The sequence below is a fragment of the Hippopotamus amphibius genome, chromosome 16, assembly GCF_030028045.1.
Source record: "Hippopotamus amphibius kiboko isolate mHipAmp2 chromosome 16, mHipAmp2.hap2, whole genome shotgun sequence".
NCBI lineage: Eukaryota > Metazoa > Chordata > Mammalia > Artiodactyla > Hippopotamidae > Hippopotamus > Hippopotamus amphibius.
This window is the reverse complement of record NC_080201.1, coordinates 51008251-51021236: the sequence shown is the minus strand read 5'-3', so window position 1 is coordinate 51021236 and position 12986 is coordinate 51008251. Positions and strand designations below refer to the sequence as shown.

Below are 12986 nucleotides of genomic sequence, written 5' to 3'. Positions count from 1 at the left end.
AGCATCCTCTTAGAACTCCAAGTCCAAAGAAAAACAGCTTAAATAAAATTCGGGACATCATGTAAAGCAATGATGTCTGGATATTAGGAGAAATCAGCAAAGCACCTGAGGAATACCAGGAAGTGGGTGGGGCTCAATGGGCACCATGCTGGTACCAAGCACCTGTTCAGGGTAGACTCTAGGTGTCCCCTGGTGGGTGTCTCTAATACCCTGCCAACTATGCCAAGAATACTGCAATGGAAATTCAATTTAAAGGTTTTTGTAAGGGGTAGAGGGACTTCTCTCAAGCCAAGCTGAGAATTACAACCCAGGAGACAGACTTTTGGAAAGCAATGAGAACTGTTCCATCTGTTACAAGTTGAAAGCACATTCATATATATTTTCTAAACAAAGGATAGCACATCAAAATGGCATATTGATATTTTACATAAAGTTCACCAAGGATGCACAGTCCAGGTAAACACAAAGCAAGCAACAAGTCACCACGACCCTCTATGGAGTTGGGAAAGAACTGTATTCTTTTAAGAAGTTACACTGTTAGCATCAGAATAAAAGGGGAAAAACTATCTTTATGGTCCAGTAGGCACTCCCATCTCTGACAAGGTCTGATCAATGTGTAATGCAGATGCACACTGCACACTAGGGAGGGAAGAGGCCCAAATGGACACCTTTCATGTTTACATTTTCTTGACCTGCCTTTGAATATAAATTTTATTCTGTCAGGGCCCTGATTCTGACCCTCATTAGGGGGTCCTGTTGCGGGGGCACAGCACTGCTAGGAGAGAAAGAAGTGAAAGGATTAATCATTCTCAGAGACACTCCTGGTATTGACCCTTGTTAGAGGACCCTGATTTTGACCTTCCTTAGCGAGTCCTGGTAATCTGAATGTGATCTAGATACTCCTGGAAACTGACAGCTTAAATTTGGTCTTGTGTGTGATTCAGAGCCAATAAGTGCACCTGAAAGTGAGGCCTGTGAATGTCAATAAGTGATGTGTATCATTATCTGTTACAGTTATTTGTTTAAACTAAATTGGCTATATGCAAACTGAAAGAAATCTTGCCCTGAAAATGGCCAAGATGGGGTCATTTTGGCCCCCTCATGTCATGGGGCCATGACATTCTAAAACTGGTTTTTGCATATGCAGTTAAAGGAAGTTGGCTCCTAGGATGAACCTGCATTTCTCTTCCTGTGCCTCTGAGATGTAAATATTCTACCAGGACTCTCAGGAACTCATCTTATCTGCCCATCTCCAATTCTTGAGATGGAAGAAAAAAAGGTAAAACAGACTTTTTAAAAACTCAAGCAGGGGGACTTCTCTGGCAGTCCAGTGGTTAAAACTTTGCCTTCCAATGCAGGGGGTGAGTGTTCAACCCCTGGTGGGGGAGACAGGATCCCACATGCCCCCTGGCCAAAAACAAAACAAAACATAAAACAGAAGCAATATTGTAACAAAATTCAATAAAGGCTTTAAAAATGGTTCACAGCAAAAACAAAAAACCAAAAACCAAAAACAAAAACTTAAATAAAACCCAACACTGAAGCGGGAAAACTCTGCGCTCTCTATGTCTATATGAATGTATGTCTTGTACTCATACATTATGGATATGATATGTCTTTACCTTTGGATGGTATTATATCAAAATTAATTTGTAAATGAACTATATATATATATATATTTTGGCTTAAAGGCAATTAAGCACTTACATAAATTCTCAGAAATATAAAAAAGAAACTAACCCAAATGAATTTCCAGTTCACATGATCTGGGAAATATTTATTATTAAGTTAATGTCTGGTATGGAAGATAGTTTAAGCTTACTGGTTGAATTAATATGGACATGTCCTTAGAGTCATCAATATTAATTATGACATTTTTATTATATGTAGGTTTACTGAAAATCATTAAGATATTATTCCTGTTATAAAATTTGTCAAAAAGGAAAGTAATTAGATATGATAAAACTTTTAAGTAAGTTAAATGTAAATGAGAAGAGTTTTAGGGTGAACTCTTTGGGAATAATTACACTTTAAGAATGCCTACTCAGAAATAGTCTCTCCAGACTTTTGTTGGTGGTGGTCGTAATTTGAAACTTTAGAGTTTTGCTAAATTAAGTAATGGGAATTCACTGAATATCCAGACCGTTTCAAATAGGATAAAATACTGCAATATTAATTTCTAAACAGGTCCAAGTTTACTACTTTTGTCTACTTGTGAGAGAAAAACTAAAGATGTCTGCATTTATTAGACACACATCTATGTTTCTAGAATATGTTCATAAATTTGCCAATCAGGAAATGCTAATTTGTTCACAACTGCTTGCTTTTTGGTTTTCATTAGACATTAAGGTGGTTTTTTGTTTGTTTTTGTTTTTTTTTTCAACAGATAAAAGTCAATTACATTTTTTCCAGTCTTTACTGGAATATAAGAGCTTTACACTGTTATGCCAGTTTCTGCTGTACAACAAAGCGAATCAGCTGTATTTATACCTATATAACCATATCCCCTCCCTATTAAGCCTCCCTCCCACCCTCCCTATCCCACCCCTCTAGGTCATCACCAATTATCTAGTTGATCTCCCTGTGTTAGGCAGCTGCTTCCCACTAGCTATCTATTTTACATTTGATAGTATATAAATGTCAATACTAAGGATTTTAAGAGTTAAAAATTGTAATGTATAATTGAAGCTATTAGAAATAATGAGGGAAACATTTCAGTATGCAAGGAAAGTAAGAATGAGTGTTTTCAATAAAAGAAGGTATGAGGAATGGAAATGCATTTTGTTAAGGAGAATAAAAGTCATTTGGTCCTAAAGCTGCTTATTTCTAAATGGGAAAGAAAATAAGGGACAAACCAATACGGATACAAAAAATTCTGGAAGATTTTTAGAAAGGAACCCTGAAGCATCTCTGAGAGAAATGTTAAACCCACTAGGATTATTTGGTATGTTAAGTCATATGGGAAGCATTGCCCAATGAGTGACAAGCCTTCTTGGGTTATACTGTGTGGCTAAATGTTATGGATATTCTAGAAATTATATGAAATTTCTTTAAAAATCTTGTATGTCCTGGTATAATGGTATTAGTCATAATTCTAGTTTAAATGTTGTATGTCACAGCAATAACCAAGTTTCTTTTTCAGTTGCATTGTAATCAGATCTTTATGCATTTTTAAGTCTTTTGTCATTTATAGACAGTTATTGTTTTATTCTGTTTTTTCCCCAAAAAAACCTCACCCTCAAGAAGAGTCATAAAGGGACTTCCCTGGTGGTGCAGTGGTTAAGAATCCGCCTGCCAATGCAGGGGACATGGATGCAATCCCTGGTCCAGGAAGATCCTACATGCTGCAGAAAAACTAAGCCTGTGTGCCACAACTACTGAGCCCACATGCTGCAACTACTGTAACCCATGCACCTATAGCTCATTCTCTCCAACAAAAGAAGCCACTACAATGAGAAGCCCACACATTGCAATGAGGAGCAATGCCTACTCGCAACCAGAGAAAGCCCACGTGCAGCAAAGAAGACCCAATGCGACCAAAAATAAATATAAGTAAATTAAAAAACAAACAAATAAAAAAACCAAGTTTCTTCAACATGACACATTTTTAAAAAAGTCATAAAAAGGAATTTTTGACAAGTACACATATATGATATACTTCAGAAAATACTGCTGAACTGGATAAGAAATTGATTAATTCTCACGGAAACCTTGAAGGCTTCATAAAACAACAATAAGGAATTAGTTACATAGGACTGAGTGAAGTGGTGAATATGGTTATAATTTTTATGGGCTTTATCTTCGATATCAGTGGCTTTTAATCTGTGATTTCCAGATATAAGAAAACCTTTAGCCTCAAACTATGATTTACAGCAACTTGGTAAATTATACCTTTGTAAGCAGAGGTGAAAGATTCATCTTTTCTCTCTATTGATCCCTTTAGAAATTGAAAACTCTTAGCTTCCCAGCAGCCTTATCAGGCGAATAAGGAAGGTCACCTCCTGACAGGTGCAGGAACCTCAAGATATTGTGAAGACCTCAAGAAGGGAAGAATTCATCCAAATATACAGATAGTGCAGGCAGAATCTGTGGCAAGCCCTTGACATGGCTTTCCTGGCCTTGAGAGTCCTTTTATGAGCACAATCTGAGGTTCCTCATAAAAAGTTAAAGCACAGCTAATTTAAAAGTACTTAGGTCATCAATTACACTTACGTAAAAGTCAGGACAAGTTTACTGAAAGCAGACATTTTTCAAACCAATCAGTCTTAGTGTGTTTATATTTTATTAAAATGAGGGTAATTTTAGAGAGAAGAAGATCATGTTTCAGTGGATATTAAATTCTAGTTTTGTTAACTGAGGACTGTATTTAGTATCTAGTTTTCTTAATTGAGGTCTGTATTTAGTATCACCTCCCAGATAGCGCCTTCATGGTGTATTACATTACTGTAAAGTTTAATTGAATTATTGAAAGGACACTCTATGTTTCTTTCTGAAGTGTATCACAGCAATCTATCTTTTGATAAAAATCAGATGCCTCATGACCTGCAACCACATTATGCAAAGTGGAAAAGGCATCATTTATGACTTTTTTTCCCACTTTTTTGGCCGCACAGTGCAGCATGTGGGATCTTAGTTCCCTGACCAGGGATCAAACCCGTGACCCCAGCAGTGGAAGTGCAGAGCCCTAACCGCTGGACCACCAGGGAATTCCTGGAAAAGGCATTATTTAAAGAACTGTCTCCAACCTAGATAAAAGGACCCACATCAAGTATTCTTAACTAGCTCACATGAAGTAAAATGAAGGGAATTGACTCGAATGTATATTTCACACATAAAAAGGGCCTCTGCATTGGGCTGGTCTACAGAAAGGATTGCTGACCCCAAATGACACCCACACTAGGATGAGAAAAAGACCACAGCAGTGGTAGGCAGCTGACCCAAGAATCTGGACCCAGCCTGGCTCTAAGACCCATTCTACTAATTTCATGGAACTGTTTACCAAATGGTTTTCTCCCTATCAACATTGAAAGTTATTATTTTACCTCTAACCATACTTTTGTCCCTAATGTTTAGGACGGAAAGAAAATTCTCTAGTGAAGTTGTCAGACTATAACTACACAGGACATGTATCACTGCTTGCTTAAAGTCTGCTGTAAAAAGCATCTGTATGATGTCTGTGCAACAATTCCATATAATTTATAAAATTTATAACCTATAAAATGTCTCCCCATTAGCGTATCTCTGAGCTTGTTCACTATGTCTGATTAGTTTCCCCCAATAAGAATAACTAATAACTAGGCAAATACACACACATACATATACATATACATACACACACACACACACACAAAAAGGAGGTTGAGCACTGAAGGACATGGTGGACCCAGGGCCAGAAGCAACCACCCTGGCATTGACGGACAAATATTTTGATCAAAAGATTTATAGACATAAGGGGAAATAGCTGAAGAAATTTTCATATATGTGAAGTATGGGTAAGTCATTTTGGCTTATACATGATGCAACTTCAACTTTATGCTGACTAGAGCAGCCTGTTTGTGGCCTATGAACACATGTAGTATATCTGCTTTGGCCACTGAAGGGGGGATTCATTTAAACGTCAAAGTGGAGTGGCTGTGGTTCAGGCAACCAAGATGGAGCTGGATCACCACTGTGGATGTAATTTTAGACACATTCCTGTACTGCTGAGAACTTTAATTTTCTGAACTCTGATGGACTCTGGGATGCCATTCTCAAAGCAGTCTGCTGGCTGTTCTCAAAGCAGTGTCTGCTGGCAAATGCCAGCTGTAGCCTTGTGACCTCAAGGTCTCCTTCTGTAACTATTAAACTTGTTCTCACTTTGGGAATAGTAACAAAGGAGACAGCTCAAACCATAGCCTCCCAACAGAAGGCACTAGATTCTTTAGCCAGAATAGTACTAGATGATACAATTGCTTTATGTTAGATTTTAGCAGAAAGGGAGACATACGTGTAGTGGCCAACAGCTCCTGGTATGTATATATTACTCTGAAGTTAAAATCTACTTAGATAAAATTACACAACTGGCTACAAGAAGTCTCAAAAGTGCAAGGTACACAATGGTTTTCAAACTTATTCTCCTGAATTCCTCAAGAAATAGGATTTATTTTGCAAGGTTTATTAAAGTTCGAGTTGTCACTCCTTCTCCTATTTCTAATTGGGTCTGTGGCACCAAAAGGGTGGGCCAAGGGACTAACATGTTAATCATGCAAGACTCTGATCCAGGACCTGGAACACATGAATATCTCCAACTCATTGTCCATTCCCCAAACTGAGATAGGACTATGCCCTGTTTCAGCAGTGAGTAGCCAGAGCAGTCACTGCCCTGTCCCCTCAAAGATTTGGGGAAGGTTAAGACAGGAGGAGGGGGGACTTCCTTGGTGGCAAAGTGGTTAAGAATCCACCTGCCAATGCAAGGGACATGGGTTCGATCCCTGGTCTGGGAAGATCCCACATGCCACAGAGCAACTACGCACGTGCACCACAACTACTGAGCCTGAGCTCTAGAGCCCGCACATCACAACGACTGAAGCCTGCATGCTCCAGGGCCCATATGCCGCAACCACTGCACAGGGGTGCTCAAAGTGCTGAAGCATGTGCACCTAGAGCCCGTGCTCCACAACAAGAGAAGCCACCACAATGAGAAGCCTGCGCACTGCAATAACAGTAGCCACCACTCACCACAACTAGAGAAAAGCCTGAGAGCAACAACAAAGACCCAACTCAGCCAAAAAAAAAAAAGATAGTAGGGATTAATTCTGTGTTCCCATAAAACTGAACTCTCCTAATGAGTTTATGATTAGCCTCTCTACCTAAAATTGTATTCTATTTCTTGTCCCACCCCTGTTCCCCTCAGGACTGAGGAGTATCAAAGAAAAGGGGGGATTGAAACCAAGCAGGACCCTGCAGGGCCCTCCTGGGTACAGAAGTCCTTCCATGTCCCACATTTCGTGTTTGTACAAAAAAGCTTAAGTATCCTAGGCCTTCAAGAAGTTCCAAAGAGTAGACTCAAGGTGCTGCTAATTGGGGAAGGGAGGGAATGCAGAAACACAGGAGGAGCAGTTGAGCAAGAAAAGTAATGATGCCTAAAACAATAGTTTAGTGATAAAACTTGAGGAGTCCTAATTTCTCCTCAAGTGGTATACTTAACAATCTGATGCATACTTTTGAGTTGTTCTGAAGAAACTAGGGACCCACCCCCCACCCATGTGCAGAACGGTGACTAACACGTTGACCACAAGCAACTAGACCCCAAACTGGTTGGACCAGAAGGTTGATGATTAAGATTCCCAAAACATCACCCTGTTACCTCACCATCAACCAATCAGAAAAAAAGCATGCACCCTGTAGTCTTCACCCCAAATGTTGCCCTTTAAAACCCTTCCCTGGAAGCCATCAGGGAGTTCATGTCTTTTGAGCATGAGCTGCCCATTCTTCGTGCTTGGCACCTGCAGTAAGCTCTATACTTCATCACGAGCTATCAGAAAGTTGGCTTTGCTGCAAGGCAGGCAAGTGGACCCAAGTTCCGTTGTGCAACACTAGGATCACCAATTCTTAGAAAAATGTACACCTTTTGTGTGGATTCTGCCTGTGGGGTAAAGACTTGGTAAGAGGCATGTAGGCTGGATTTTAGACCCACTCACCTCCTCTCTCCAACACTTCTATTCTTACATTTCCCCTGCTAATCCATTCTCCTTGGGCATTTCTCTCACTGAATTTCCTGTTGTATCACAAACACACCCTGCTCAAGGACAGATCCACAGGCATAGTTGTGACTGATTCTATTTCTGACACCCCACCCCCTCTCACCCTGTTGGGAAACTTTGAGGCTTAGAATCAGGAAGAAAGCCAGAGAGTGGGGCTGCCAGGCATCATTTATATTCTGCAACTCCAAGAGTTTCACACACACAACTGGACACAGTTTGCAAGAGCTGCCCTGAGGAAGACAATGATGCCAGAGCAACAGGTGAGTTGAAAAGACAGTCATCAATGATCCCAGGTCAGATAAAGGGAGGAGGAAAATGTAGAAGATCATGTAAGATGAAAATATGTGCATTTGTATTTGGAATGTTTTACTGAGAGTCATGAGTGTGTGGAAGAGAGAGACCCTGGGGATATACGATACAGAATCCCTGTGGGGAATCATGTGTTGAGCCTGGACCAGTGTGATCCTATGTCAGCATTTGATACTATCTGACTGAGAGTGAACTTTATTGAGACACTGTGACTGTGTGGGAGGTGGACACTGACTGGGATGAGGGAGTGCAAGGAGGTAAGGCTGTGCATTTGTCTTCATGGCTCTGTGTGTGTGCATACAGCACACCAGTGCATGTTACAGTGAGTAAGAATGTAGGGAGGTATGTGTAACATGGTGAGCTGCATGTCTTTGTGTGACTATATGTGTGAAAGTGTGTGTGTGAGAATTTGTGACTTGGTGTTGATCTGTGAATATGTGTGTGGACTTGTCTGCATGTGAGGGTTCTCCTCTACACAGAAGTGACTGTTTAAATGACTGTGGGTCTTTCCATGGGTATCAATGTTGGCAGAACTGGTGGCCTTGTGGACTGTGAGTTACCCAGAACTCATCTCTGAGCATTCATGAGAGCAGAATGAGTGATTCCTTAGATGCCTCAAGAAGAGTGGGAGAAGGTGACCTCAGACTATAGGGTGCTGCATGTCTAGTCTGGGTGCACACACACTCCACCTTGGGTCTCCCCTCCAAGTCAGCCCTTCCCACTGCCTCACAGGAGGAAAGTGAGCAGATCCTGGCCCCCAGGGGAAAGCTGTTGGGGCACTTGGTTTCAGAGAATCAAATCACCTGAAGCTGCAAGAAACAAATTCAGCCTCATTCCAGACAGTTTACAGGAGATAGCAGTCAACAACTTGTAGATTCTCCCAATTACCTTCCTGTCCCACACTGCCGGAGCCTGCCGGCAAAATCGATCAGGTCCTTAGGCAAACATGACGTGGCTAAGAAAGAAAGAAAGACAAACACACAAAGAATGAGGTCGAGAGGATCAGGAGCCCAGAATGCAGAAACATTCTAGGGCAACTGACAAACTTCTTTATTATACGGTGGCTTTTTCTACAGATTCGGAAAAGGGGGACAAAAGAAATGGCTCCTTCTTTGTTACAACTTGCCTCCTCCCCAAGGGGAGACTGTTCTGCACATTCCGTTAACGGTCTCAAGATGTACTGTCTCAGGATGTACTTATGTGATGAGTCTATGTGCGCACGTACTGCAGCCCAAGGGATCACATGCTCTTTGTTCCAGCATACTCAAGGTCAGGGGTGGTGGGACAGAGAGCTATGTCTGTTTTACACAAACCCTTGAATTAAGGCAGCTCCCAGAGCCATGTCCTGAGAGCAGGACCCCTTTTCCAGGGCGGCTCCCCGCACCACACCCTTCGCACAAGTACTGACTGTGTCCTCAACAGTGTTGTACACATTTTTGAAAGCACAAGCGTTCCCCTTGATAATCTTCATGCATATATGTTCCACACACAGGGGTTTCCTTTTCCATTATTATGTCCCTCTCCCTTTAAAGAAATGTTTTTCACTGCAGTGAATTTTTAACATTTTTATATTTTTTCCATCCTCAAGTCTTGTCTTCAGAGTTGCAGATGGTGGAAAATAATTGCAGGCGGATTTCCTGAAAGGGTTCTCCCCCTTCTGACATGTCCCCCCTCTATGGACCCTGCATGTGCCAGTGATTAGGCTAAAGGTGTTACATATATTAGCTCATCTATTCCTGAGAGCACCCTAGGAAGTAGGAATCTCTGATACTCCTCCTTGTACTGAGGAAACTGAGGCAGGGAGAGTTCAAGTAATGGATCTAAGATCTCACTGCTAGTAAGGGGCAGATTCAGGATTTGAATCCAGGCAGCCTGGCTCTGGAGCTCTTCCTCTGAACTGTGACCCTCGCATCTCTTCAAGGACACAGGGACCTGCCTGTGGTGAGGTGGGGAGATGGGAGGTCCTCTCAGTTTATCCTTTGATGTGTAACCTGCTGCACCCCTGGGAACTGCTCTAGGAGGGGAGCCCACACCTGGCCTTGCCCCTCATCCATTCTCCTCTCCCCATGGCAGGTCCCATACACACAGCATGTGTCCTTGTCTGTCGGTTCTTCAGTGACAATCAGAGGGAAACCTGCCATCTCTTTCAGGTGGGTACTCTGTAGTCCATGGGTGGGGAGGTGAAGGAGAAGTGAGAATATTAGAGTATGGGCGGGTGTCACTTCATATATTAGTGTTAAAATCTGACGTGTAAATAGCATAAGAGTAGCACAATGCAGGGGCATGTCCTGGAGACTCCCGTAGTACCAGGCATTAAGCCTGCACTTGCAGAGGTCTTGGGGTCTGGGAGAAGGGCTCAGGGCTTTAGCTCTTTATCAAGGGCCATAGGGCTTCCAGGGGATGAACAACCAGTAGGCCCAGGCCAGTGACTGCTGCTCAATTTGAGTCTTGGGCCAAGAAACAGGCCATCCCACCACCCTGGGCAGGGTGAGTTGAAGCAGCTCCACAGGAAGAAGGATTATAGTATCCTCCAGGAAGGTCTTCCTTCTACCAGAGAAATTGGGAAAGGATGTGTATGTGTGTGTCAAATGTGGGTTCCTCCAGAAGGAAGAGGCCTGTTCAACATGCTATGTGCTTGCCCATCAGCAAGAACCCACAAATGCAGGTGGATTTCCACACTGGGACTGATGAGAACTCAGACATCGCCTTCCATTTCCGAGTGTCCTTTGGCACATCTATGAAGATAAACAGCCGTCAGAATGGGAGCTGGGACTCTGAGGTGGCATCCTCCAAAATGCCCTTTGTGGATGGCCAACCATTTGAAATGCACATCTTGGTGCTGCAAAATGAGTACCAGGTAAGTGCACCCAGGAACCATCCATTCTATGGCCTCTACAGCTGCTCAGAGGAGGACAAAGCTCTCCCTGGCCTTGCTCCAAGTGTCCTTCAGGGTCCATCTCCCATAACTCTCCTGCCCCTTTCATCACAAAGCACCCTCTGCTTGTGCTGCCATCCTCCGGTCTTTCCCCAAATCTAACCAGGGTCAAGATCAGTTTACATGCCATTTCCCTCAAGGTGGAGAACTTGCTCTGATTTCACCCATAGTTATCATTGCTACCTATGCTGTGATTATTTGAATTTTTATGTCACTAAAGAGTTAAAATATGCATATGAGTAATAATAATCCATCCAATATAAGTCTTTCTCTCTCAAAGCAGGACAACAGTTACTAGTTTCTTTACACTCCTTCCAGAGGTAATATATGCTTATACAAGTATATCTATTTATCCACTGTGTATTCACACACACACATATATAGATATACTTTCATTTCTTTTTAAGGAAATGGTGCTATGAGTTTCTCTATGTATCATACCAGGAGGACGACAGTTTCTTTGTGATCTAAGAATATCTCTTAGAGAAACAGTTCTATCCATGAAGCTTCATCATTCAATGTTTGAATAACATTCCAATAGAAGAATTACCAAAAGTGATTTAACTTGACCCTTATTAATGCACACTTAGGTGGTTTCCAATGTTTTGCTCTCACGAGTGGTGCTGCATTAAGGTTTCTCTTCCACACTTGTGTCATTATCGACCTTCCAGTACTCACACTGGAGGAAGAACTGGTTCAAAAAGCATGTGGATTTTAAACATGACAAACTAACCCCCCAAAAATGACTGTTTCTGGAGAGCCTCACCAATAAAGAATATGTTCAAATATTCTGACCTTTTTAAATGGCTACACAAAAAAAAGAATATTTTTCAGACTGAGGTAGAGCATCTTTTCTTATGTCTATAAGTTGTTAAAATAACATCCTACTTTTAGCTATCTGTATTATTCTACCTCTCTAGGACCTCTTGAGTTTCATTCTTCACCATCACCCCAAATCTAAGCTACTCAATGAATAAACTAAGTGATCAGAGTAAATGGCAGCAAAGTTGTGCAGAACTGAAATGTATGCATTCAATGAACACTTATCAACCAGTTAACTTGTGATACCCTGTGCAAGAGACAGGGACTCAAGATTCACGAGACACAGTTCTTGGCCATGAGAAGTTTCTAAGCTAGAGGAAAGGCCAAGCAAATACAGACCATGCAACAGAGAGTGGCAGACCCTCCCTGGAGGAATAGAGAAATACAGAAAATAGAGTGAACAAGGCTCCAAAGTAGTCCCAAAAGTTAGTCTATAAAAAGAAGTATATCTACTGGGTTTTGATGTTTTAATAGGGGTTTTCTGAGTGGATGGTGTGTGTATTAGGGCAGAAGTAGAAAGGAAGACTGAAAGTTTGTTGGGTGGCATACGTATTTCTGACACGTTTTCCCTTCCAGGTAATGGTAAATGGCCAAAAATATTACAGCCTTGCCCATCGACTGCCACCACAATCTGTGAAGTTCCTGCAGGTGTGGAGAGATGTCCCCCTGTCCTCAGTGTGTGTCTGCTAGAGAGGGATGTGACCAGACTCCTCACTGTCAAGGAGATTCCTCCATCTAAGTGACCATGCGACTCCCAGAGTTCACTAACAGAATGGTGCCTCCTCACCCTTCCCCAAAACTTGGTCATTAAAACTTCTGAAAACTTAATAGGGTTTGGTTCTTGCTTTGGGGAAAAAAGAATAAGTGGTCATCACCAAGAGGGGTGTGAGAGTACTATGGAAAAGATCAAGGAAGCTAAGAGGATAGCTATTTCTCTGACACAAGGAGTAAGGGACAGGGTCATTGAAATGTCTGCAAAGACATTACTAACGATATCCTTAAATAGTACCTACTATATATGTCAAACACTCTGAATCAAATCCTTTCCCCATTTCAGAAACTAAACCAAGATATGACGGATCTGTCTATAATCACAAAGCTATAATTGGTGATTTGGGGAAGTAACTTTGTAATATGAGGCATATCAGGTGAAATTCACAGAAACTACTAGAACTGAT

General features: G+C 41.7%; 1 protein-coding gene across 1 annotated transcript in view; it reads left to right on the top strand.

Moving 5' to 3' along the window:
- LOC130838096 (galectin-10-like) overlaps positions 1-12498 on the top strand; it is a 28234-nt gene extending 15736 nt beyond the window's left edge. Inside the window, exons 2-4 of the mRNA XM_057710866.1 lie at positions 10070-10201; positions 10698-10908; positions 12385-12498. Of these exons, the coding sequence (XP_057566849.1) occupies positions 10070-10201; positions 10698-10908; positions 12385-12498 (457 nt within the window). The remainder of the gene's footprint in view (positions 1-10069; positions 10202-10697; positions 10909-12384) is intronic.
- Positions 12499-12986: the final 488 nt, after the last annotated feature.